Below are 26689 nucleotides of genomic sequence, written 5' to 3'. Positions count from 1 at the left end.
GAACCGCCTCCATATATATATATATATATATATATATATATATATATATATATATATATATTTTAAATTTTTGAAAAGCTTAAAACTAAGTAAGGCGGGTACAGAAGGTTGTGACAATGAAATTCTATTCATTTTGACAAAAATATCCTTGACAATATTGAGGTTAAATGTAAAAGTTGGGACATTTTTGTCTTCCAAATTTTGGTGCAAACGAACACACAATCACCTTGTCTCATCATAATACTAAAGATGAGTCAAAGTATATGGTTTCCAAATTTATAAAACTAATGTCTTCCAAATTTTGGTGCAAACGAACACACATTCACCTTGTCTCATCATAATACTAAAGATGAGTCAAAGTATATGGTTTCCAAATTTATAAAACTAAAACCGAATTATAGCTACGGAAATAAAAATCAATTAGCGGGGGTGTTTGACTGCCAGGGGTTCATATGCCTTTTAGCTATACCATGAACAGTGGCGTTTCCCTTGGCCGTCACTATTAATAATAGTGGTGGTATTTTTGGTATTTGCGATGATTTTTGACTCCCGCTAAAAATGTAAAATTTTGTGTCTATAAGCACCAATGTTTTTAGCAAAAAAAATTTTGGCAAATCCAAATCATAAAAATGACCAGATCTCAAGCCAATAATTTTTAAAATTAACTTTTCAAATAAATAAGGAGCATTAGATCACTCGCCTGTAAATATAATGTTTGTTATTTTCTTATTAAATTCGCTTGATAATTGTTTGTTTGAGGTTAGAAAAATCCATGTTTTCAGGTAATTCCCCCTCATAATCCATCTCACTAAAATTAGAATTCATAGGCCAGAAGATTCAACAAATAATTAACAAAAGCAATTAAACAAGAAAATAACTAACTCCAACAGCACTCACTCCCCCATCTTTATTATTATATATTTACTAACAAGATGGAAACAACAAGCTATAAACCAAAAGCAAAACTAAAACTGAAATACAGCTTCATGGTTTTAGTAGTGGTTTTGGTTGAAAATAACTAATAGTATATTAATGGCAAGTAACAGAGGAGACAGATAAGGGGTAACTGAAGGAGTTAGCATAAGTGAAGGTGATGGTGTTGCTGTTAATGAGGGTATCGCCATTGTTAACTAAGCAGTCGTCATAGCTGAGGCGTTTGAAGATTTTGGGGTTGATTAGACGAGCGGAGCTGAACCAGCCACAGTGAAGGTGGATGCGCGATATATTACATCCGTCCACGCACACATTCGAGATAATAACTGTATATGTAGGTATCCCATTTGGTAGAGGAGCTGTGGGACCTTGATTTAGCACTATATCAGATATTGAACACTTATTCAACCCACCACCTGCCCTCTTTGGTTCCACCCCCACTTCTCCTACAGCTGCCATTGCTGCTGAATAAACACACACACACATACAAACACAAACGCGTACAAATGAAGCAATACATGACATTCAAATAAAAACCCCTCCCATTGAATCCAATAGAAACATAAACAATCGGTAGTGTGTGAGATTAAAGATGAGGGCATTTAGATCAATTAGTTCGGTCTCACACGGATGAATAAAAAACATAGTTACAAAATTCTCCAATTCAAAGAAAAAAAATTCTTAAAATTCTCTTAATAAGGGTCTAGCCAATTAAATGAGAGAATAAACAAATTAATCGCAAAATATGGTAACATTTCTTTCCTTCATGGTTTTTTTTTTCCTAACTTTCAAATCTCAACCACAAGATATGGTTTTTATGGAGGTTGAAGATAAGGGATTTTAGTAGGAGACCCAAAACATCATTTGCATGATCTCCGAAAGTTCTACAAATTTTTTTCGAAACTTTCCGGACCTTATCTGATTTTAACCAAGTAATTGTCAAATCCAAACTTTGTTGTTATGATCAAAACATGGTGGAGTATGTCTAAATCTCCCTATTTTTTATTATTCAAAATCCCACCTCCCATGATATTTCAGCTTCACCCTCACTTTCTTTTTGAGGAGTTCGCATCAATGTATTAAGATTCAAACTCGTTGCCCCTATTATTGTAAAAATTCACCCCAATCAGTAAGAGGGTATCAAGAAAATAGGAACCCACTTAGTGTTGAGTGTATATTTTCCTCCACTCTCAAGTGTCATACCTCAGCTAAGCCCTGTAACCCTCTTATATCCATAGTGTATATAATCTAAGTCAGGTGCATTTTGAGGACATGTGGGGGCAACGAGTTTGACTAGCATTACTTCTCGGTGCGGTGGAGAGGACACTCCGTTGCATGCAAGCGAGCCTCTCGCTTATGATAGGAAATCCCTATTTGATTTAAAGAGGGAAAATTTGAGAGTATTTTTTTTTTCTTACAGCGTCCAAGTAGTTTACGATGGGGAAGGGAGAGAGTAGAGCTTCCTTCCAAAACAGTTGAAGCCGCGATATGCTGATGATGATGGTGATAACCTACAACAACAAATAGAAAAACCCACAGAAGAATTTTTCTGTTGTTACTCCTCTTCTCTAGTAGTAATTTTTGTAAGACAACCAGTTTGGTAAGGGAGAGCTTTACTGGTAACTGAATACAGAAACAATAATTTTTTTTTTCTTTTTTATAAAACGGAAAGTTGAACTAAACCTTGAAGAACTTTGCTTGTCTTTCCTAATCTATATTCAAACATAACAATTAAAATAGAAACTGAGATTTTCGTTGTTACAAGTTACAACCTTTCTTTAATTGAGATTAAAAAAAACCTTAGTTTAAGTTTAGATCATATATATATAAGAATTAAACAGCGTTAAATATCTTTAGTATTCGGCATTAGGCACATGCAATTACAAGGTTTTTTTTTTAACCGTCTAAACAAACGAAATTCATTTTTTTTTTCTTTTCTTTTCTTTTCTCTCCATTTCTCTCAATCCAAACTCACTGTTATAATAGTAAAGATTATAAGAACTCTCATTATAACCATAAAAACCCTAAAGATTGTAAAAGAGCCCTTGGATTCACTACTTGCATATATAGTGTCTCTTTCCTTGTCTTTACTATTGTAAGGAGAGAAGGTAGAGTAGAAGTGGTTCGACACCAACATACATTTGAGTGACCACAAAGGCCCATCTTTACATTTAAACTTAATATATTCAAAGTCATTTTGTCTAAAAACCCCAAAAAATTACAAATAAAATCCTATCTTTACATTTAAACTTAACATAATCAAAGTCATTTTCGTCAAAAACCCAAGAAAATTACAAATAAGCCATTTTAATACATGTAAATTCACACACGACATTTGAGCTCATTTTTTTAAGTTGCATGGGATTATAACTAGTCTTCCCAAATCAGTTAGGGATTTTTTTACTTGTTGGTCGACAATTGGTCACTTGTTTGGCAATGCAAAGAGGATGTTGTGGAATATTACACCATTCGCAATCTGTTAGGGAGTGTGGTTTGAAAGGAATAGGCGTATTTTTGAAGGAAAATGGAAAGATCATCCAAATATGATTATATCCATTTTGGATCTTATCTTTTGTTGGTGGAGTTTAAGGGTTTGTTCTTTGAGGATTTTTGTACAATTGGGATGGGATTTGTTACTCTGCACATGAATAGTGGATATTTTGTAAGGCCTCACCAGGTTGGTTATCTCGACTGACTTGGTTCTGTTTTATGAATGAAATATTATTTATCAAAAGAAAAAAAAAACTTTAGAAAGCGAAGGATGTGTGTACCGTTGGCAGAAAACATAAGGAGTAAGAGTAATCCAACAGAAATCGCCACCACAACCTCAAAGATTTGCTTCCTTGATAAACTTCTCACCATTTTTTGATGAATTATTTTATTACTATTCAAGAATGTAAAAGTTGAAACCTCACAGACTGAAATCTGCATCAAAGAACAACAATATATATATAAATCAGGTTAATTTGATCATCAAATCTGTCAAAAAAACGTCACGTAAATAAAGCATAGTTTTGAGTTCAAAGTTCAAATTAGATTAGAAGTGGCAGAAAACTAAAAAGGTATTATTTGAAATCGCACCTTTTAATCTTAATCGCTTGCAACTGTTCAGTTCTACTACTTCTACTTCGATCTCTCTGTAGAACCAAGCGTTGCCTCTTTGAGACATTTATATAGTGAAATTAAGAGAGATTCTATAGCCACACCAACTTCTGCTAACTCCACCCCAATTCATATGCGATGTAAACTGGAAATCATTAAAGAATTAGGCCATCTTGGGGTGCCGTTACCAAATGTTGGTGTGTCAATAAAAACTCTCAAAATTAATAAGGAAAGTTCAAAGCACCAACAACGTTTGAGGCTGACATTGTCAAACGTACGGCTGAGATGGGAGGAGAATCACTGATTTCTTAATGACCAGGAGATTCTAGATGCAAAAATCATTTTCTTTCCATTTCGGCCCTTAACCGAGTAAGAACTGAGAAGCCCCCAATAAGGCAATACATGTAAGAGGAATGCTAGCCTCACAAACCTCTTTATATATTTGAGTTAGTGACGTATTTTTGAACTATTGACATGCGTCTCCACCTCCGTCTATTCTTATAGACTAAGTAAGAATGATTAAAAAACCCTAAATTTTTCTTCTCAAAATCAGTCAACTTTACCCTCTTCAATGAGATGATGAGGATAGATAACAATGACGAGGGCATTGAGATCATTTCACATTAATAATTTATAAGATAAAATTGAGGTCAAAGGGTGAAAACAAGGACCATGGTGAAATCTTTCCTTTTCGGTCAAACATTTGAGTGTACCTTTTTTTTTTTCTTGGAAGAAAAAGAAAATAAAATTTTGAGGACATTTTAGGCAGTAAAATAAATTTTTGAGATTCATCGAATCTATCTTAACCACAGCCAATATGGGTTTTGTTAACGGTGTTCCCTGAGGACCCAGAAGGCACATGTTAAGATTAAGATGCATTTAAATACCCTAAAAATTAAATAAGTATTTGAGAATATTTTTGGAAAGAAAAAATATTTTTTTTCTTTTTTTTAGGGTATTTTAGGCAGGTGTATTTAATACATCATAACATGTGCCCTTGGGCACAAGTTATTAGCACCCCTAATAAATAAAGGATAGGTTCCCATGACTCATGAAGAGTGACTCTGGAAAAACACATATAATCCCAACTGTTTAAACACAAAATCCAATAGTTGAGATTTATCCTTTTTGGATAAATATTCCAAGTGCAATTGGGATAGTATAAATATCATGTGTTTTCTCATGAGTCACACAAACCCAACCCATATATATAATGATTGTGAAAGTTACAAGGACAACAATGATGACAATGATTAAAGAGTTGCAATGGAGAACAATGTCCGTTCCTATAGCAACATCCGGTGTCTATGTAGTACTTTTTGATTGGAGATTGAACACATGGGGCTGCGTGCCATTTAAAAAATGGCTTGATTAGGAACCCAATGTGTTTTAAAACACCTACCAAAAGGTGCCACATAGACATCATCATTCCACCGTTCTAGATCTTGATTCATAATTAAAATTAGCCTTAGTGAATATAGGTTCCTTCAATGTCATATATTGAAGATGAAGAAACGTAAATGAATTTCTAAGGAAAAATATAAATATATTGTACATTCACATTTCGCTTTGCCTAAATGTCATATTGAGTTTACATAACCTAACAAAAAAATTTGAGTCAAGTTCTGAAGCGAACATGTTTGTCCTATGTGACTTAAAAGTTTTGGATTGAGCTGTGTTTTGTGAGGATGATCTCTATGGTGAGGAGATCATCCTCACCAAAAATCAGCCGAATCTAAAACTTCTTAGTCCATCAAAAGTGTGAAATTTTAGCTGATTTTTGGTGATGATGATCTCCTCACCGTAGAGATCATCCTCACCAAAAAGAATTGTACAAAACTCCCCTTTTTTAGCCAAAATTTTCATGTATCCGAATTATAACCATGATGTGAACTCAAGCCATTAGTTTTTGAAATCAACCCTTCAAATAAACAACATTGGGATAGGTTTGGGTCTCAAAAACAAAAATATTTTGAGTCATTCTCAATTTGATCATCAAAAATTTGTCCATTCTAACATTAATAATTATAAAAAAGCGGAAGTGTGTCAGAATGGATTGAGATTTTTGTGAGGATGATCTTCAAGGTATCATTTAAAACGTTATTAATATGTGGCCATATGGATATCATTTTGGACGACCCAACGTGAATATTTGTAGTCAGAGAGAGAAAGTCATATGGGGAACACATCCAAGAAGATCCAACACAGGTGTTCTTCCAAATACATCGAACATATTTTGGATTTTCTTACATTCCACTATAATGTAGATAGGGAAATCAGAACAAAGGCCAAGACAAGAATAATAGTAATTAATATCAATCAGCCAACCTCCCACCACATCTCTTCTGATGATTGTATAAACAGTGGTGGTAACAAAGGCCACTCATGATTAAACATGTAAATAATGGGTTGCGAGTAGTGTCATGGGTCATGTTTGTACATGTCGCTGTTCAAATGAGGTGTTATTTGCTCACTATCTTTCTTGTTTGCATGTAGGGGACTTCATATTCTCCAATTGTGCCACCTTCTGTAGCAACTCTTGTATGGTTTTTGAAGCAGCCTACAAAAAAAACATCCTTCTAGTGAGACTCCTATGTCAAGTAGAGAAGGGAAGAATACTCCATAAAATGTGAAAGTTGTTTCTCACCATTAATTCATTGTCCCGTCGGTTCCTTTCCTCATGAAATATTATAATTCTTGCTTGTTGGTCATTGCTGATCTCCTCAATCTTTCGCTCTGACTCCTTAAGTTGGTCACACACTATTTGCTTTTTAATCTCTAAGTTCGATATCAAGTACCGTGCCTGAGAGCAAATCATGTCAGTTGCAATTTGCATTGGATATACTTACTAGAACCCATGTAAAGAATAGGTGACTCATATTTATGACCAATTCTATATATATATTCTTTTTATTATTAATTATATATGACAATTTAATAAAATGGTTATAGTACAACCCCATCGTTAAGACTGTGTATGCACAAAAGGGTGCTCATAACCTTGGATGCACAAGAGGGTGCTCATAACTAGGGATGTCGGACATAAATAGAGTGATCAAAATCCAACCTGATTGCAATCTGTAGGTTTTCTCCGTAATGTTTAATCAAGAATGTCTAAAAGAATGCACAAGCTTATACAATTATGAAAATCCCCATGTAAGGTTGATTTTTGTTCTGAAGATCCTCTAGATGAGAGTTAATGAGTGCATTATTGGGAATTTAGGGGGATTAATCGAGGGGATACAGTAAAGGAAAGTTGATAGACATGGTTTGGGCACATACAAATAACCAATGGTGGCACCAGTGAGAGAAAGCATGAGAAAGACTATACAAAGACGAGAAGAAGACCAAAAGTGACATGGTTGGAAATGAAAAAAAAAAAAAAATCTATATATATATATATATATATATATATATATATAGTAAATGGAGCACATAAGATGACCAATGATATGACAATGAGTTCTTTTATTAATAGATTTATTATGCCCCTCATAAAGGGGCAGCAAAAATAGGCAGAAAAATATTTGAACAGATAAGGAGAAAAGGTAACATGAAATGGAAGTAAAAAGTAACAAGCACACTTACATGAGCTTCTAACAACTTATACTTGTCCTTTTCAATCTTCAAATCACGTGAGGAAGATTCCTCCATTTTCTTTAATCTACAGAAGGAAAGCATACTTGAATGGTAAGGATGTGATCCCAAAGTATTGAACCAAGTTTAAAAAAAAAAAAAAGACTAGTGCAGTACAGGGAGATGACATAATCACCTATCCTTCAATTCTTGATTTTCTACTTTTAATTGATATAGACTGAGTGGATCCAAACTTAAAAGAGAATGTCCATTTACTTGATCTTCCAATGATCTACATCTATCTATCTCCAATTGTAAATCAGGCAAAAATGATGATGACTCCATATTGTTTGACCTGAAGAACGACAACATACTTGGACAGTGAGGAAGAGATCCAAAAGTTTTACATCAAACAAACATATGCAGTATTTGAAGATAGAAACCCACCTGTCTTCTAATTCATGATTCTCTACTTTCACCTGAACTATACTGAGTGCATTCGAGTTAGGACCAAATGTAGCATTTTCACTACATGTAATGTCAGCTGCCTGTAAGTTAAAGAATCAATATTAGAGAAACATTACTAACAAAACATAAAGTATAACAAAATTCGTTCACCATGCATGACTTCAAAATTGTTTCCCCTGTCTATGGCAAGACTTAAATATTTGGATCAAAGTGATCAAAAAGATGATAGTGAAAGACCATCTATGACTTTCAAAAAAATACAATTACTCAATATGTGAGATTAAATTACCTTGGATTGTGAAGGTGTGAGAACTCGATCAAATCTTCCATTCGATGCACGATCTGGCTCAGTTTCACCATTACTCATGTTTGGAGAAAAGGATTGAGTTGTATGAGAGTTATCTTTCATAAAATATTTCTGAATGGGGGGTGGTGCTGCCATGTGACTACTAACATTTACAAATCTGTCAGGAGGGACAGTTGGAGTCTCATAGTTACTGACATTCTCTGCAGAAATTGACGTTGGTTCCAAATAACTTGATTGGTTTCCACTATTTGTGGTGGACTTCTTTCCACTTTCCACCTTACTATACAAGTGCCCATTCCCATGATTGATATTCAAATGGCAAGATGATAGCGGAGGAGGACAGTCAGGTGATCTTTCTGTATGATTAGTATGTGCATCAGTCAGATAAGGCATGGATTTAATGAGATGATCTCCACAATCCATTTTTAAGCTAAATAAAGGATGGGTGGTTTGTGTTAGATACCTCTAGCTGCAGATCCATTTGCAAGCTTTTCTCCATGCCGGGAAACATAACCAATTCTATGACAGTTAGCGGTCCTGAATGAAACAGTGAATGAAATTAATAAATTGATGAAAACGCTGTGAAGCCCATGGAAAGGAATGAAATAGAACAAACCAGTATCTCTTTTGCAACTGTAATAACCGTGCTTCAAGCCTAGAAAGCACTGTTGTACGCTCAAAACCTTGTTTATCGTGAGCTGGTTCAACAAAATTAGCCTCCAATACACCTATATCAAAGAGAATTACATTAGAAGTGAACCTGGAATCAAGTAATCAATGTAGAATTAGTCAGTATTGGGAACAGAATCCATACCTATTATTCCACGTCCATTACTTCCCGCAGCATTCCATATCCTCCAGAATGGCTAGCAGAAAAGCAACACTTTTGGGTAAGAATAGTTCACAAAGTGGCTCACCATCCGCAAGGAAAAAAAACTGTTCAATATGTATGTATGTATGTATGTATGCATATTCAATCACTTTTTAGTCATGTTTCATACTCTTGGTGCTACATCCCACATAGAGATCGGATTGGATGATCGTAGCATATAATTAGTTTTCTAGACACTAACGCCTAAGAATTCATGGGGATGTTAGCATCCCCCACAACCATTTTTTTCAACAAATAACAATAGAAAGCTTCCTTGGTGGTATTTATGGAAGAAACATGGTTGTGGAAATCTTGGATGTTAGTTTGTATGTCTATATATGAGCAAATAAGAAGAAGAAAAAACAAACCTTAATTAGTCGGTTCTTGTGATAAACATTGAATCCTTGAACATCGATATGACTTTTGGCATCCTTTACAAACCCAATTGTCACAACAGCAACCATCTGATATCCAAGTAGGACACAATCAAGGTGTTAGTCATCATTACTTTAAAAGGTCGACAGGGATGTCAAATGCAATGTTATTTGTTAGAAGTTTACATTTGGAACACTACCACCACCACCCGGTTTCGGCCTATATGTAACTGCTTCTGTTAGCATCATATCATTCACTATGTCGTGGTGTTCAACATCTTTACCACGCAGAACAATTCGGAATCCATCTGGAAGTCTTAGATAGAGAATTGATGCATAACTCTGTAAACATTGAGATAAAATTATACGATTAAAAACCATAAAAAGAGACCCAACAATCAAAAAAATTGCAATTTTAAGAAAATACTAAGAGATAAGGTATGCATGTTCACTTAGGAAGAAAATAAATACAATGTGTGATTACTGAACAGAGGCAAGGATGATATACTACGAGTGGCTGAGGGCTTAAACGCCAAAGGGATCCATATATTAACTTCAAAATAGGCCACATTAGGTGACAGCATTATATCGAATGGAATAGTGAAAATGACGTAAGATATACCCTTAATGAATGTTGATGTGTCAGGTAGTGCCTTGAGTTGGGAAATTGTTCCGCCATTTCTATCTTCTTTGCATCTCTGTTAACACCTTTAATTTGAATATCCTGCAATTTCAATCACAGGAAAATATATGTATATATATATATATATATCAGCAATGTAGAGACAAAGCTCCCAGTTTCATACCAACTGATTTTGTGAAGTATGATACGAGGAAAACAAGAGGAATGCATGTAAGAGAAATGTAAGGCATACATATTGATCAGTGTCAAAGTCGAGTTCCAGTTCTCCTTGCTCATCCTCCCATAGGTTGTATATGATTACGCGTGTACCTTGATCATTTATCAGATTGAACTGCAAAAGAAAAGATAAAAAAAATTACTCCAGAACTTCAATGGAGTTGATTACAATTGAAGAATAAATTTCATTAAAAGGGCAACATTTATGCCACATTGTTGCAACTTCATATTTGACATTGTTTAAAGTGGTATGCCTTACAGAAAACTATAAACAAATATATACCGTTCCAGTTCCAAGAATCTCCGGAACTACTAAGGAAAGATGAATTTGCATTAGAGGCCTAAAGAGAACTTAGGCTTAGAAAATATTCCATTTAAAACAACTCATTTGCAAGATCTACGTACCTTTCTCACTTCTATTCCAAACTCTATAACTGGTTTTAGCATATAGACCAATTGAGTATGATTGGAATGATTTGACATATAAACATTAGATTTTTTTTTCTATCATGATTGTTAGGCATAAAAAAGACCAAATGTTCAACCATATACTGATATAAACCAATGAGTGTTGGGCGCAGTGACTAAGGCATTCCTCCAAAAAGGGAGAGATCTTGAGTTCAAACCCCCTCGTTGGCCACCCATAGGGATTTATCCTTATTTATCTGATACGTGTGGTTTGTAGGGTATTGCATGTACCCGGGGGATTTGGTCGAGATATGGTGCTCTAAGAGGCTAGTTACCTCACCACTGCTAGTTGGGCCTACAGATCCGGAACCCTCGTAATAAAAAATTATAAATAAAAATAATAGAAAACATATACTGATATACACATGTTCCTTTGTCTCTTATACATGAGAACTAACTCAAAAAAATAATAAGTGTTAGCCTGATCAAATTTCTAAAACCATCTGTACTTGTACAAACAATCCCTCCTCTCAAACCAAAAGAATTAAAACACCGCGAACCTATTTCACTAAAAAAAAAATCAACAAATTACTCTATGTAGGCTGATGATAAGTCAAAGCACAACCAAATTAACCCACCTTTCCAAACTACACACCAATTCTAAATATGAGGTTAAACAATACTCAATGAAAAATTCACCAAGTAACTAATTTTTAACATATCAAGTATGAATTCCAAGAAGTAATAATTATTGAAATAGGAAAAAGGAAGAACCTGGTCAAGAAGATCTGCTTCACTTGAATAGGGAGACCATTGCAATATCACTTCTATATTTGTATTCAAATCTTCTGGAGATGATCGCATAATCTTATTCCAATCTTGCCCTTTCTCATAGTCAAGCTAATGAAAACAACAACCACAAGTAGGAGAATCAGACTACTAAAGAAATTTCACGTAAAAAACATGAATATTTTTTTGGATTCACATTCTAAAAGTGAACTTCACGAAAAGTGTAGAATGGAGGGGATCATCCTAGAACACTATTATTTATCCCATAATTTTCCTTTATTCAATTTTTTCCTCCTCAATAAATTCCATTGTTGATTAGAAATACATGCTATAAATAAAACCATTTACCTAAAACAATTCATATTGTTTTGTGGATAAACTGGACTTGAACCTACAACTCATGGATATGATGCAAAGCATCAATTGAGTGGCCTGTAGGCTCAACCTGAAATAATATTAAGTTTCCATGACACATGTGTCATATAAGTTGTCAACATTTGATTTCTTAATTGTAAATAAATTCTTGTTAGTTTGAGCAGCCAAAAAGCATGCAAAGGTGGATATCACAGAGTGATCGAAATCAAATAATTAATTCAAAAACAAAAAATTAAGAATTTTGGAAAAGTTAACAAAAAGACTTAAATAAAATTTCATTAAAAAAAATGAATGTTGCTAAAAACAGAGATAAGAAACAAAAGAGTAGAAGAAAGAATTCAACAATAAATCGAATTGCTCTTACAATGGGAACTACGATATCTTCCTTCCCTGTGTTCCTTAGAAATGTGTAGGACAACATTCCAATGCTTCGTGTGGGGCTAACAGGAAGGTTCAAAAGAAAACAATTAGTTCGACTGTAAGGAAATGCATTAAGTATGCAGCAAATGTAAAGAACAAGTCAACAAGAAACAAATAAATTCCCGACTATATGTCCATATACACTTTTTTTTTAGAAATAAAAATAAAAATCAAGGACATGGACGATGGCTAGAAAAGTAAAGGGCATGTGTGGATACAATTTATTTCACAAAAAATTTAGTTTAACCATAGTATCTAAATTTGTTTTATTTGAAGTGTTTCTTTTGATAGTTTTACAATGAGAAAGTAGTAAAGTGAGAGATTTGCAAACAAAGAGAGGAATGGGTATCGTTGCATTTTCAATATGATTCCAAAACTTTTTAAAAGCAAATAATAGAGATCTTATATGAAAATGTGAATCATGTATAAAAATCAAAACCTTTTTCCATCTTTCCCACGACATTGCGAGAACACAATGACATCTGCTCCAAGTCTCATAGTACTTGTCTTGAAACCATTTCCATCTAGCAACAAAAAACAAAAGGCATAAACAAAGAAATGTCAAACATGTGCCCAACATAACAATTTCCTCAGAAACCAAATACTGATACTATGTATATGTGGAATATTGTTTACTGAGAAGTGCTATAGCTCACATTGTCCAATAGTATTCGCTAATTTGCTTTTTGCAGAATACCCAAGAGACATACATTTTCGCATTTTTTGGGGATCCATACCACCACCATTATCTGCATTAGAAATCAAACAAGCATAGCAGTTTTAAAACGTGGGATTCACGGAAAAATCACAAAAACAACGTAATGATGAGCTCTATAACATCAATAGAAATGGAAACCAAATGACGAAAAAATTACATACCTTCAACCAGCAACATTTTGTTCCCATCTTTGTTATTTTTAAGCACATCTATGTGAACAAAAGTAGCTCCATAGCAGACCTGACATAACATTCAGAGCTTTAGAAAAAGACGAAAGACAAAAGACAAAAGGGATACTTCTTTTTGAAACAAGAATAAAAAATTACAAATACCTCATCTAAGGAATTGTCCAGAAGCTCTGCAAATGCTGTGAAAGCAGATTGACATAAAGTATAGTTAACCAACAAAGAAGGAAATTTTTTGACTAAATCCAAGAAAACAGGGAACAAAGCTACACACAGATTCACACATAACACAAATTTACCTCCAAGAGCCCACTTATGGCTTGTTGCATTTGAATGTAGAAACTTGGGATGTACCCTGACATGATCCATGCTACCTACAGACACAAAAGGGAAAAAGAATTTGATTAGATATTTGAAAGTCAATGAGATGGTATGGTCGTGTGCGACGAATACCAATAACAGCCCCAATTAGAAGGAATTTGAATGTTGAAGGTTCCCAAAGAGAGTAAAAAAAAGGGTCACAAAGAGACGTAGTGAGTGCAAAACCAACAAACGATTTCAAAATTCACTATCCCAAGTTTAAAGGTGATTAATCACAACCGCAACAAAGATTTCGATTAATACATAATGTGCAGTAAGGTTTCAAATCTTTGGGATAAGGTTTTGATGATGATCGCGGATAACGAAAAACAATGGCAGTAAACAAGAATTGAGTTGCAAGAATAGATTAAAAAAAAAAAATTTTAAAAAAAACATAACGATTTTAAGAGGATTCAATTACCGAAAGATGACGATGACGACGAATCACGAATGAGACCACCCTCGTAATCACCCGCCTTCCAAAACTGCTTGCAACTCTGAACAACGACTGAAGATTGAGATTGTGGAACAGGATTGAAAGATCTGATTGGCAAAACGATTCCCAAGTTATTATCCAACTTCTGCTTCTTGTGTGAACTTTCAACTCCATTGAAGTCACTGGAAACCCTAGAATCGTAGTCAAGAGTTGAATAGTCCAAGTTATGGAAATCGAAGTCACTACTTCTTTGATCGATTGCCAAAACCGGTTCCAGAAGATTCTCGTTAATCAGAATTTCTCCTGGTTCCATGGGTTCCTGTTTAATTACAGGTTCTTGTTTAATCGGAAACATGGCGATCAAATTCGTTTCCTGGTGTTCAAAATTGATAGCTTGGGGTTTAGGGTTTTGGCGGGAATAGAAAGAAGAAAGAGAGGAAAGACTATGAGGAAGAGCAACAAACTTCTATTTCAGTTTTGAAGTTCAAAAACACTGCTATTTCATCAGTCATAGAGTTCAAGTACGTGTAGGATTCTGTTGGTCGTGCAATTACTGAAATACCCTTTATGGTAAAAGACGGTTACGCTTCCGGAATCCGAATCCTATACAACGAAGGAACGGGTATCAAAATTACTTCCTCTATTTATGTTATGCCACGTGTATTTAAACTGTGAATGGATGACCGAAAAGACGCTAGTGGGATTAATACGTGGCCCCCCTTTTTTTAGGCCAAGGGTTTGATAACATACACAAGACTGTAAGAACTGTGTTCTACTACCAATTATCGATTTGTTTTTTTTTTCCTAAAGAAAATGTTTTAATGGCTCGAAAATCCCTCTTCATCGTCTCTGGAAAGGAAAAATAAATGAAAGAGAGAGAGAGAGAGAGAGAAATGGAAAAAAAAATGATTTTTCTTTTCAAAATCCATCATGTTCAATCTCTATAATTAAGTCATTTACACAATTATCATTCTTAAGTCTATCTCCTTAGACCTTTAAATCTCACAAAAATGATTGAAAGTTTGGGAAATAGAAGACGATGGATATTTGGGTTGAAAATCTAGGATTTAATACACAAAATTTGTTGAAAATCCATAAATTGAGAGTTTCAATTCTATTAGGAATTTAATTTCTTGTTTTACTAGGAGTTTGTGTTTGTTTATTATATGAGTTTGTCTTTTATTAGGAATTATTTTTTTTTATTTTCTATTTGAAGTAGAGTTCTTCTTCTAGTTTATTTATTATTTTAATAAAAATAAGAGTTTTTCTCATTCTAGAAATTTTATTAGAAAAATCTATATATATATATATATATTGGTGGAAGTAGGGACAATACAAGAATGTAGAGACTTTTTTATTAATTAAATAAATTTTCCTTCTTAATTTGTCTTCTCCCTCTTTTTTCTTTGTCTAATTATCATGACTCTTTTTTCTTTTTTCTTTTTCTTCTCTTCGTGAGTAGATATTGTTTGTGATAGAAGATATTTGATTCTATAAGGTTGAAGACGATTGATTGAAGACGAGTTTGAACAGATTAAAAGTGATTTACCTTAAGAATATTAATAGCTTATGGATGGAAAAAATTTCAATGAAAGTGGGACCAAATTACAATAGCAAAGTAACAATGGATGATAAGATGATTAATATTCACCATTAGCTTCGTACATTTAATAAAAGTTAACTAGAATTTTACCATGAGATATGCGGTTAGTCACGATCAAAAAAATTCAAAAGTGAGCAAAAAAAGTAAAAATAAAAAGGCCAACTTAGATGATACTTTGGGATTCCAAAATGTTGTAGTGTTCAAACCTAGATCATTTTTACCCTCTTGTTTAATCTCAAGTTTCATAGCCTTCGAAATTCATGAAGCTTGAGTGTAAAGTTTAGGAGAAGTTTCAAATTTAACAAAACCTCAAGAGATTTTTGGGATCCTCTTGCAGATTTTACCCTACTTTCAAATCATGAAGTAGGAGCTCAAGATAGGGATTTTTACAGTATTGATATCTATGAGGAATCGTGCCGGAATGACCTCAAGCTGGAACCTCATATCACACTTCTTGGCATGAAAGTGGATAAGAACCATAGATGTTTTTCACTTGTATCTCGATGAAGAGCATCTATGGTTCCCATACACTTTCGCATCAAGAAGTGCGATATAAGGTTCTAGTCTGAGATCACTTCAACAGTTTTCATCAACGAGCTCTCTTATCATGTCTACTAAAGGCCTTAGACAAAAATTTCATTTTCCAGACTTTCAATCAAAAATTTGTTACCTTCAACTTTTCTAAAAATCCTATCTTGTTCTTTAGATTTAAAGGTTCAACGAGTGGAAAATTTAAAAATAAAGATGGCACAAACATTACACTAAAGTTGGAGATAAGGACCTATCATCAACATGAACTCCTCTAGAATGAGGAGTACAACTTTTTTTTAAGTGCAATCATACTAATAAAGTGCGACAAAGATTTTTTTAAATGATGGAGTGCAACTAGTCCGTGGCTAAACTTATATTATATAGTGTCAATCTAGCCTTACTAAGTTAATAAGGATTTCAGCCATGCTAAGGGTCTTTGGGTTGACGGTGTGGCATCCAAAAAAATGATCGGATGCTTCAAGGTTGTAGAGGATAAAATTCTATGAATTTTTAAAAAAAAAAAAAAATCCAAAAAAAGTTAATTTTCACCATGGATTTTTAATTTTAAATTTTTATCTTATCTGGAAGTTTTGTAGTCGTCAATCCATTTTCAATCAAAACCTTAAAGCAAGTCTAGAAGGAATTAGTTTCTGATTTTTTATTTTTTATTTTTTATTTTTGAAGGGGGAAGGAGGGGGGGGGATCTGAGTTTTTCGGTGAAATTTAGAGTGCTTTTGAGCAAAACGACTCTAAGTAAGGCTTAAAATCTTACTATGTGAGTAAGTAAAGTGCTTCACTGATACATATTTGTAGAGGTGATTTCTTGTTACCTCTCACAACTCAATTCCTCCTATTCACCTCAAGCTCCTTGATTCCTCTGATCAACGGTGATACCGACATGATACCTACCAAAAATTCTTCGATCATAAAGTTAGCTCTCAAATTTATCAATAATGTACTCTTTGACTTTTTGAACCCCCTCATTCTCAGTCTCCTCCTCTATTTATAGTTCTCTCTTAGAAATCTCTTCGAATAAGGAATCTCCTTGAGATCCCTGATCTTCAGGGATCTCCAAGGGAAATATTCACTTGGACTCCATTATCCACTTCGTTGATTCCTGGGATCTTTCCTGAAATTGAAGGATATGGATTGACTCGAAGACAACCCATAGGTCTATCCTGCTCAGTTTATATACTAGGCAGAGTTGTCATTTGAGCTCTACCCTTCAGACGGTTGAGTGTCCTAAGTACCACTTAGGGGAAAATCATTTAGTTCTGGTCTCCTACTAGTCTAATTTCTAGACACATGTAGGGTCCAGATATCTCACTGATTTAACCCTCTACAATATTTTTTATTAAAAAAATAAAAATAAATTATATTTTGTACTTATAACATGTGAAAAGGTTCATGGCGGGGCTTCTCTTTCTATTTATAGATTCTGTGTAAATCTTTGTAGTTAAGACATTTATATTTTTTAGATCCCATTAGATTTCTTTTATTTAATTTATATAGTAATAATCACCACTTTCTATTTTTATTCGGATTTCATTGTGCCGTTATTATAATTAAAAAAAATCTTTGTAGATCTTGTCTTGATTCAGATTCACTGCTAGATTTATGCTAATTTAACTTTAACCCATCTTTCTTTGTGGGTAAGGTAGACTTGAACCCAACAACCTCAAAATTGCCTTATGAGGTGTTAACCGAATTAGCAGTCCAAGACTAAGGAAACAATTCACCTTGGACTTTTCCTGGCTAGATATCTCTTTTTTTATTAAATAAATAAAAATTAGAAACTAATTGCCCAGGTCAACAATACTTATTTCCCCACGTTTCACTATCTCATTGGTTCATCAGACGTTATGGACATTGTGGAAGTGAGTCACTATACTTTTCCATCAATTAATAGATGCAATGGCTAAATAGCAAAATTTCTATTTTTTTTATTTTTTATTTTACTTTTTATGATTTCTATCCAGTTTGCATTAATTTCTTGTTAAAAAAAACAGGTAATTAAATGTGACACCTTGCTTTTCAAGCTGATGACAAAATGATGGAAAAATTACCTAAAAGGATGATAGGGGAGGAATTTCTTTCTAATTAGTCCTTGTGTTTTGGGCAGTTGCTTAAGAGTCCATTTAGTAAAATTTTATTTTCTTAATGGTCCCTCAACCTCATCTCAGGTAATAATATTTTTGAAATACTTAAACTATCTTTTTTTTTTTTTCATCTTCTTCATGTGCTTAGGTTTTTCAACAAGGATTCCAATTATTTGTGATGGTGCACTCTATATCATACTATCATGGGCATCCCAACTGTATGTGACAAATGTCCATCAGTATCACACCATAAGTTCTGTCGGAAACTCATGAGGACTATGGTTTAGCTAATAAGCCCGTGGAAATTGAGGTTCCACTCCTGATACTATATTTCAAGCAGTTGTTAGGCCTAATAAAAGGTTTCAGGCTTTTACTTTCAAGTAGCTTTTTGAGGGTCCCGTGACAAGTGAAAGCACCAGTGGATAGGCATATTATCTCACTTTTGGAAAACTTATTATCCGTAGGTAAACAAAAAAGTCCCTAACTTCAGAAGTGGCAATTGCATAGAAACTTTTCTTCCATCAGCAACAAACAACGGTTTTGTATCGAGACTCAATCAAGTGGAGAACATATCTACTTCCTATGCTTCTAGTTCACAAAGAAAATAAGTAGCTTTGGATCTTTTGTCAGGTAGCTTAGGGAAGGAATAGGCTGGGGATCATTTGAACCTATCACCTGCCGTGGAGGAACCTGACTCTAAAGGGAAAGGAATTTATCTCATTACAGCCCCCCGTCTGAGATAGATAAAGGCAGCCGGAGAGGGAACCCAAGATAAAAGAAATCATTCCCCAGAGGGGGCCCTTGCTAGTCAAGAAAGAGACCCCTTAGCGGGGACCACCATTTAGCTTGTCATCAACGAGTTTGTGATCCAGCAAGTAAATTAAATCAAATATATGATGTCGATAGTTCGTTTTCTTCTTTTGAACAAACAGATCTAGAACTAGCATCCTTGCTTTTCGATCTATAGGGGCTTATAGTTTAATTGGTTAAAATGTACCGCCCATAACGGTGATATTGTAGGTTCGAGCCCTACTGAGCCTACCACCCTTACAATATAGTTGAAGTCCGCGCTACCCTACAGATCTCAATCTAGAGAAAACAGGCACCGTCCCCACCAAGTGCCAATAGTCTTGATAGAACAGCTCGTGAACACTATCAAGCCCTAGGGCTTTCAAGGAACCCATGGAATCAACTGCACATTTAACTTCTTTCATGACGACTGGACTACACTACCTCCCCTTCTCTATGTTCATGAGAGTAGGAACACTTCGAGTCTCACTACCAAAAAGTAAAGGCAGGTCGGGCGGCAACCCTACCTCTATGGATGGAAAGCAAGCACAAAAACCGCATGAACAAATACGAGTAGAAGCCAACCCTCAGGAAAATGTTTACATTTATTATATATGAGGGGTGCTCCTACGCACGTAGGCTTTCAAGCCCTCGTTTCCTGGGCGAGAGAGCCAGGGTTCCAAACCTTTCTCTTTTTTAGTATAGGCTCTATAAGTGAACTAGTGACTAAAAAGTTTTGCTAACTTGGGATCCAAGGAAAATCGGGAGAACTGTTGTTCCAATGCTGGTTGGACATAAAGGATGGGGCTCGCCTCAACTCATATTACATTGACCCTCGTCTCCCTGGGTAGGGAATCACTTGGCTAGTCGTGCCCAGTTTTTAAATGTGAGGTTAGAGATTTCTCTTAGGTCTGAGATTTTTTATTGTAAGTGACAAATGGAAATGATAAATTTTTTATTTTGACCATTTAGATGTATTTTTTTTTTATCTATTTCGACGATTTAACACACACACACAAAAGACAACCCAATCAAGATTCAGAAAAACAAAAATTACAGTGTTGAAGTCACTACTTTTTATTTATTATTGAGTTCAACATTTTTATTGTCAAGCTCAACCCTTTTTTATTGTTGAGCCCACCAATTATTATTTATTTTCAAGCTCGCTAATTATATTTATTGTCGAGCTCACCAAATTTTATGTATTTTCGAACTCACCAATTTTATTTATTGTCGAGCTCACAAATATTTATTTGTTGAGTTCAACAATTTTTTTTAAATAAATGTCAAACTCGACAATAAAAATGTTGAACCCAAAAATAAAAAAAAGTGGTGAGCTCGAAGTTGGTAAAACCCACCTATTTTCGTTTTTCAAGTTTTTTCGACTAAAATACATTAAAAATCGACTGAAAATTTGACATAACGATTTTTGTAGATGATTTCAAACCAAAAGAACTATCCTTGAACGATTTTCATTATAAATAAAAATATAAAAAACCCAATTCTTTACATACATCTTCAAAATGCAGGAAAGCCCCTTGAAAATGGCTTCTTCTTCCTTCTCAAATCCTTTCCATTGGAATGGAGTCTCCGAAAGTCGACTAGGATACCGAAACCCAATGTTTTTGGCGGAAAATGATGAGTTCAAATGTAAGGGCAGTTTTGACATTTCAATCGCAAGAGATGCATGGAGTGGGTTCAAGGATTGATTAGAAATAAAAGTTTTACTAAATGAACTATTAAGAGAAATTACTAGAACTTAGGGACTAATTGGGAGAAAAAAAATCCCTCCACCAGGATCCTTTAAGTAATTTCCCTAAAATGATTATAAATTTTTTACCTGCTGATGACATGTCATATCCTCATCTTCAACCTCTTGGTTCAAATCCTTGAATTTTCCCTTTTAATCCATCATCTTCAATTTCAAGGGTAAAAAGATTAATTTTTATTACCCGTTCAAACATACTTAAAAAATTACCATACCTCCACTACAACTGGGCTTTATTCAATTGATCCATTCTTTTTTTCACTTGCCTCCACGCTAGCTCAGTGTCTGATTCCAAGACTTTTTTCAAATGGACCTGGCCCAACTTCTATAACCCACATTGAAAAATATCATTTTGGATATATTTCTTTCCCAACCCTTTGTGGATCCACACACCAATATCAGCTTCAATGTTGATTTCTCCAAGAACATTATGGACTGATATATATATGTCCTAATAATGCATAATTAATTATTGTGATCCTTTACTTCCAGGAGTTAGTTTCAATCTATACTCTAATATGATATTAAGACACGTGGTTGAGTTGAGTTTGAAGACTAGATAACCCTGATTCGATGCATAAATGGGCTCTGCAATGGGTTTGGGCTGGGAAATTTTTTTGATTCTAGAGCCCAATATGTCTCGTGAATTTACTGTCCCATAACATGAAAGCTAATGACCTTTCCCTCACATTGGCTTTTTGAGTCCCCATCAATTTCACAAACTATCAAAACATCTCTTAACAAATTAGCTTGATAATTGATAAATATATGTTGGATTCAAGTATCAAAAATTGATTAAATAATACCTAACAATCTATCACAAAAATTTGAAAAATACCTTAATCTATTTTTATTTTTATTTTGATTTTAATGACGGGGTTCTGGACCCATGGGCATGACTAGCATGGGTGAGGCAACTGGCCTCTTAGAGCACTATATCTCCACTAAATCCTCCGGTTACATGCCAGGTAAGCAATGATAAATCCTTATGGGTGGTCGATGAAGGCGCTTGAACTAAAGACCTCTCCTTTTTTAGAGGGATGCCAAGGTCACTACGCCCAACATCCAATGAATTTAATGATATTTTTGACCAATCAAGCTAATTATTTGTATAAAGTTCTATTAAAGATCCTCCCATATAGTTAAGGTTCCTAGAAAATAATGTAGAGAAGGGCATCAAACTTCTCTTTTTTTTTTTCTTTTTTGAGGGGGAGGGGGGAGCTAGGGGGCAACCAAGAGTAGAAAAAAAAAATTGTGAAGGCAACTAAGAGTGATAAAAATAGTTGTGAGAGCAATTGAGAGTGGAAAAAAAATTGTGGGGGCAATAATGAAAGATTTTTTTATCTGCCACTAAAATCTATCGCAACATATCACTAAGTCATAGAGTTTTAAAATTCTTGTGGGGGCAAGTGCCCCCAATGTAAATCCACCCCTGGGGGGTTAGTAGAGCAAGGAATTTGTGTTTGATCTAGTCTAATTTTAATTTCTACACCCTTGGCATAATTGCTTTACGCAAATCGCTTGGCAACAAATTTGGATTCATTTAGTTTAGCTATGAAGTAATCTCAACTTTAAGGATATGATGTGCAGTTAGTATAGCCATTTCACATCTGAAGAGAAAAAAATTGTTTTCTCACCATCCATTGATTGTTCCACAACATTTTATTCAACGAAGATGTACCGCCATGTAGCCATCAAGAACAGGTCAAAACTCGAGTAAAAAATTTAATTAATAATAACCCATTAAGAATCATCAACATGATATACAATATTTAAATAATGAAAGACAATCAAATGTCACAATTTGACGCAAAATCCTAGTGCGTGCATTTTGGTCGTAAGAGGGCCGCTTTAATTAATATATGAGTCGTGATAATATACGCCTCCATCACAGAATCGTAGATCAGTTGCCTCGGGATACATAAGAAAAGAGTTATAATTATATATATCCGTAGGCAAATGATCTACGATTCTATGATAGTAGTGTGTGTCAGAGGGGGCGTCAGAAAATCATTAAACTTAATATATACTTCGGAGGTATATGTGCCGTGTTGGTGTTTGGATCAAGACTTCTCAAAATCGTGGATGTGCAAATCCGCATATTGTTACTAATGAATAGATTATACAAATGCATTAAGAACTCTATCTATGAGTATTTTTGTAATTTAAAATTTTTAATTAATGTGGATTAAGTTGAGTCCACAATCCTCAACACGTTTCATTATAATAATTAGTGCGCAGCATGAGTTACAAAAATTTATATTTATATTTATATTAGGATGAAAGTATTTTCTTTAAGATTTAAAATAAATAGTCCAACTTTAAAATGTACAGTGCAAGGATATTTTTTTTAATTTTAAAATTATTTAATATGAATTTGCGTTAACAATACTTACTCTTCTCATATTTTATTATTATTTTTTCTTATCATGGGTATCCCCACCCTTCAAGTGAGACTAATCCCACGGTCGCATGCCCCGCCGCCAATTGGTTGAGCCAAAGGTCAACCAGACCTTAGAAAATGGCCCCAAAGAATTCATAGCTTCATGGGGTTTCAAACACTTTATCCTTTCTGAGGAACTTATCAAGACTTGACTTGCCACTAGACCAATTCTTTACGGTTCTCATGCTTCTCATGTACATACTAAAGACAAAGATAAAATATTAAATTTTTAGTGGCAATTTTGTGACCTTCATTATTACACCTACCACTTATAATTAATGTTTATGGTGCCACATTAATCGAATATCCTTAAACCAATTGTTATTAAATGTTGTATATTCGTCTATTCAGTTGGTTTCTTGGATTTGGTAGATGAAGGAGAAAACTAATGTTTATTTTACTCAGAGAGACCACTCTTGAATTTTTATAATCCAAAATGGGTGATGAAAAGGTTTTCTCAAATAGCAATTATTAGGGTAGCTTAAGTCGTATAATTTTTTATTAGTAGAATTAGTCTTCTTAGTTTTTTTTCTCTTTTAAGTTGTTGATGCGTTGGTAGTGGTAGGCTGTAGGTGTAATGTATTTGAAATTAAAAAATTAATCATTAATTTAAGGTGTTTTATCAAATCATGTGTTAAAGATTGGTTAATTGAGAGACCAAATGGATTTTAAAAGTATTTCTCAAAACACACACTCAACATTTTGATAAATAATCTTTTTCTAAAATCTCACATTCTTTATCAGCTTGTTTTTATTAAATTTTTTTTTAACTTCACACCCCTAACTTAAGAAAAATAGTTTAAATGCCCACATCTTCAACATGAGATTTTTAAATTTGTTTCCTTACCGAAACTAGTTTTAATATGAGGTTCTATACTCTGATTTTCTCTTTTTTACCTTTATTTTTGGATAAAAAAATCAATGTTTTTACAATGGATTAAGGCAAGACTGAAAAGGATGAATTGAAGATAAGATTTAAAAGATTAAAATAATTTAGGATGAACGTAGTAAATTTGAAAGATGACTAGTTTCGTAAAGAGAAATTGAGGATTTTTTTTTTGTTACAAGTAGAAGGTGAGAGCATTTAAGGTCATCTTTCATGGGTCTAGAAACGAAGACATCGTAAAAAAGAGAAAAATTGCTTATTTATTTATTTTTAAAATTCTCAATACATTAACTTTACCGGTCCCAAAAATACTTTAAAATGTGATTGATTTGATAATTTTCTAAAAATTGTGATGTTCTGATCATTTCCCTTTAATTTAAAAATAAAAAATACTATCCTGAGGCAAGAGTGTAGTATTTTTCATATATCATTAGCATGTTTAAGAATACATCAAAAATGTATTAAAAATGAATTTTTTTTTTCAATAGATGCACATCCTTTATAAGTAAAATTAGAAGATATAAAATAGTTATGATAATAATAGTTTTTACTATTTACATATTAATTCCTTAACGTTGATAAAATTCACTCAAAACTTGTTAACGAAGACCCAATAACTAAGGGCGGATTTACTCTAGGGGCACTTGTCCCCACGAGAAACTCTAAAAAGTATAAGAATAATAATTTTTGATGCACTCTCTAACACATGCCCCCGACGTGGCATGTGCTAGAATAATAGATTTTTTCATTCGGGATGTACAGTTGTGTATCCCATGGGAAAATTTCTATGGTTCTAGTCCATGTCAAATCAAGGGGTGTATGGGTGGTGTGTTACAAGAAACGTTAAAAAATCAAAACTAAAATTATGAGAATTTATATGCTAGTGCGACAAATAGTACTAATCAAAAATAAAATCCATCATTATTTCCCCATAAAATTCTTTTAAAGGTCTAAGTTGCCCCCACGTAATTTCAAAATCCCAACTCTGCCCTTACATACAACAATATGCTGAATCAAATTGCACAATCATGCTTGTGTTAAATCCTCACGTTGTAAGTGCCAGCTCCTTAACTTGCCATCTACCCATTTGATGTCAGGTATCATATAAATTTTATAATATGGTGTTAATTGTTGAAATTTTCATAGTTTTATTATATATTATATTTTGTTGAGGAAAATGTTCACACTCAAAACCTTTTGAGTATTATTTGTAAAGTGTAGAGATCGAAACATAAGTTAAAAGTTTTTTTTTTTTTTTTTTTTTGTATAAATTGAAAATTAAAAATTCTCTTAATTAACTTTCTTGTTTGTGAGAATTGTAGAGAAAACTCTTCCAATTTTTAGTTTTACATCGAATAAATACAAGAGTGATACTTATCTAATAAGGGATTCCACTTTCTCACTTGCTTGAATGTAGATGAGAAAAAGAGAACGGACCTCACGCACACAGCCGCTCTTCCACGTTTTAGTCACATCTAAATTGATAAACACCTTCTAATCTTCACTTTCTACAATCTACTTTTTAAATTTAGAATATTTGTTTCAAGAACACAGAATATCTCTAACATTAATAAAAACTACATTACATCATCACTAACATTATCTTCACAAGTATTAACATAATTTTGATGAGTATATATATATATATATGATTATCCTAAGAACCCGATACATCTTCATGTTATATAAAACAGTTATATTCACTCTCAACCCCAATTCAAACAAAGAAAATAAAAGAATCTTAAATGTAAATCATTCAATATTCGAATAATCCTAATATTATGACAACCATTTCTTTGGAAAAGAAATTCATAAATACTTAACCAATTTTTAAAATAGTGGAAATGTAACACATGAAATCCATATGTAAGAAAATAGAGTTGTGATAATTGACTCCCCCCCTCTGACATACTCCTCCAAACTCCCCTAACATGGTATGTGCATGGAATCATATATTTATGTCCTCAAGAAACACAAATGCACATCCCCATAAATTTGTACATTTGTGTATCCCGAGGAAATTTGTGATTCTATGCACATGCCACATCAAAGAGTATGTCATATTGGGGAGTTAGAAAATCATTATTCCAAAAAAATAATGTCAATTCCTTACTAATCACTTTACTATCTTAATTAACAATGCTATTTCCTTCGGGTGATAAGCAAAGTACCAAGTAAAGATAAGTGCTAAATTAGTAAAATACTTTGTCTTTTTCTCATTTTTCCTCATTAGATTTGTCTCTTTCGAAAATTAATTTTGTTGGGAAGAGGACAAAGGCCATTCTGAGGCCAAGGAGCCACCATAAATAGACGACTTAGAGCCCAAATGATCCAAGGAAAAAAAGAAAAGAAAATAGTCTAATTAGATATTCTAAAATTGAATTCTGTT

At 33.7% G+C, this 26689-nt stretch overlaps 2 protein-coding genes across 2 annotated transcripts; both read right to left on the bottom strand.

Moving 5' to 3' along the window:
- Window positions 1–987: 987 nt before the first annotated feature.
- On the bottom strand, window positions 988–3943 carry LOC147395136 (protein TAPETUM DETERMINANT 1-like). Its single transcript, XM_086454658.1, has 3 exons — window positions 3705–3943; window positions 2352–2444; window positions 988–1397 (listed from the first exon to the last, which is right to left on the bottom strand). Exons 1-3 carry the CDS (start codon window positions 3862–3864, stop codon window positions 1030–1032), a joined length of 621 nt encoding a protein of 206 aa, XP_086310784.1. The 5' UTR covers window positions 3865–3943; the 3' UTR covers window positions 988–1029.
- A 2298-nt stretch (window positions 3944–6241) lies between these two features.
- Window positions 6242–14852, bottom strand: LOC147395135 (protein MICRORCHIDIA 7-like). Its single transcript, XM_086453723.1, has 21 exons — window positions 14167–14852; window positions 13685–13759; window positions 13533–13567; window positions 13362–13440; window positions 13139–13231; window positions 12922–13006; window positions 12427–12502; window positions 11673–11798; window positions 10507–10605; window positions 10254–10355; window positions 9818–9973; window positions 9626–9721; window positions 9201–9252; window positions 9003–9114; window positions 8850–8923; window positions 8369–8742; window positions 8059–8159; window positions 7808–7966; window positions 7624–7699; window positions 6683–6838; window positions 6242–6595 (listed from the first exon to the last, which is right to left on the bottom strand). Exons 1-21 carry the CDS (start codon window positions 14534–14536, stop codon window positions 6509–6511), a joined length of 2583 nt encoding a protein of 860 aa, XP_086309849.1. The 5' UTR covers window positions 14537–14852; the 3' UTR covers window positions 6242–6508.
- Between the last annotated feature and the right edge of the window lie 11837 nt (window positions 14853–26689).

Source organism: Akebia trifoliata, chromosome 9 (genome assembly GCF_017979445.1).
Source record: "Akebia trifoliata isolate Shusen 1 chromosome 9, ASM1797944v1, whole genome shotgun sequence".
NCBI classification, from domain to species: domain Eukaryota; kingdom Viridiplantae; phylum Streptophyta; class Magnoliopsida; order Ranunculales; family Lardizabalaceae; genus Akebia; species Akebia trifoliata.
The sequence above is the reverse complement of the archived record's forward strand: the minus strand, read 5'-3'. Positions and strand labels throughout refer to the sequence as shown.

Excerpts from the sequence above, each read along its gene's own strand:
- LOC147395136 (XM_086454658.1), bottom strand. The coding sequence starts at position 3,864 with ATGCAGATTTCAGTCTGTGAGGTTTCAACTTTTACATTCTTGAATAGT. Across the intron at positions 2,445-3,704 it reads CCTTATGTTTTCTGCCAACG|GTTATCACCATCATCATCAG; the intron begins GTACACACATCC and ends TTGTTGTTGTAG. Across the intron at positions 1,398-2,351 it reads TCGTAAACTACTTGGACGCT|CAGCAATGGCAGCTGTAGGA; the intron begins GTAAGAAAAAAA and ends GTGTTTATTCAG.
- LOC147395135 (XM_086453723.1), bottom strand. The coding sequence starts at position 14,536 with ATGTTTCCGATTAAACAAGAACCTGTAATTAAACAGGAACCCATGGAA. Across the intron at positions 6,839-7,623 it reads ATAAGTTGTTAGAAGCTCAT|GCACGGTACTTGATATCGAA; the intron begins GTAAGTGTGCTT and ends ATTTGCTCTCAG. Across the intron at positions 6,596-6,682 it reads GACGGGACAATGAATTAATG|GCTGCTTCAAAAACCATACA; the intron begins GTGAGAAACAAC and ends TTTTTTTTGTAG.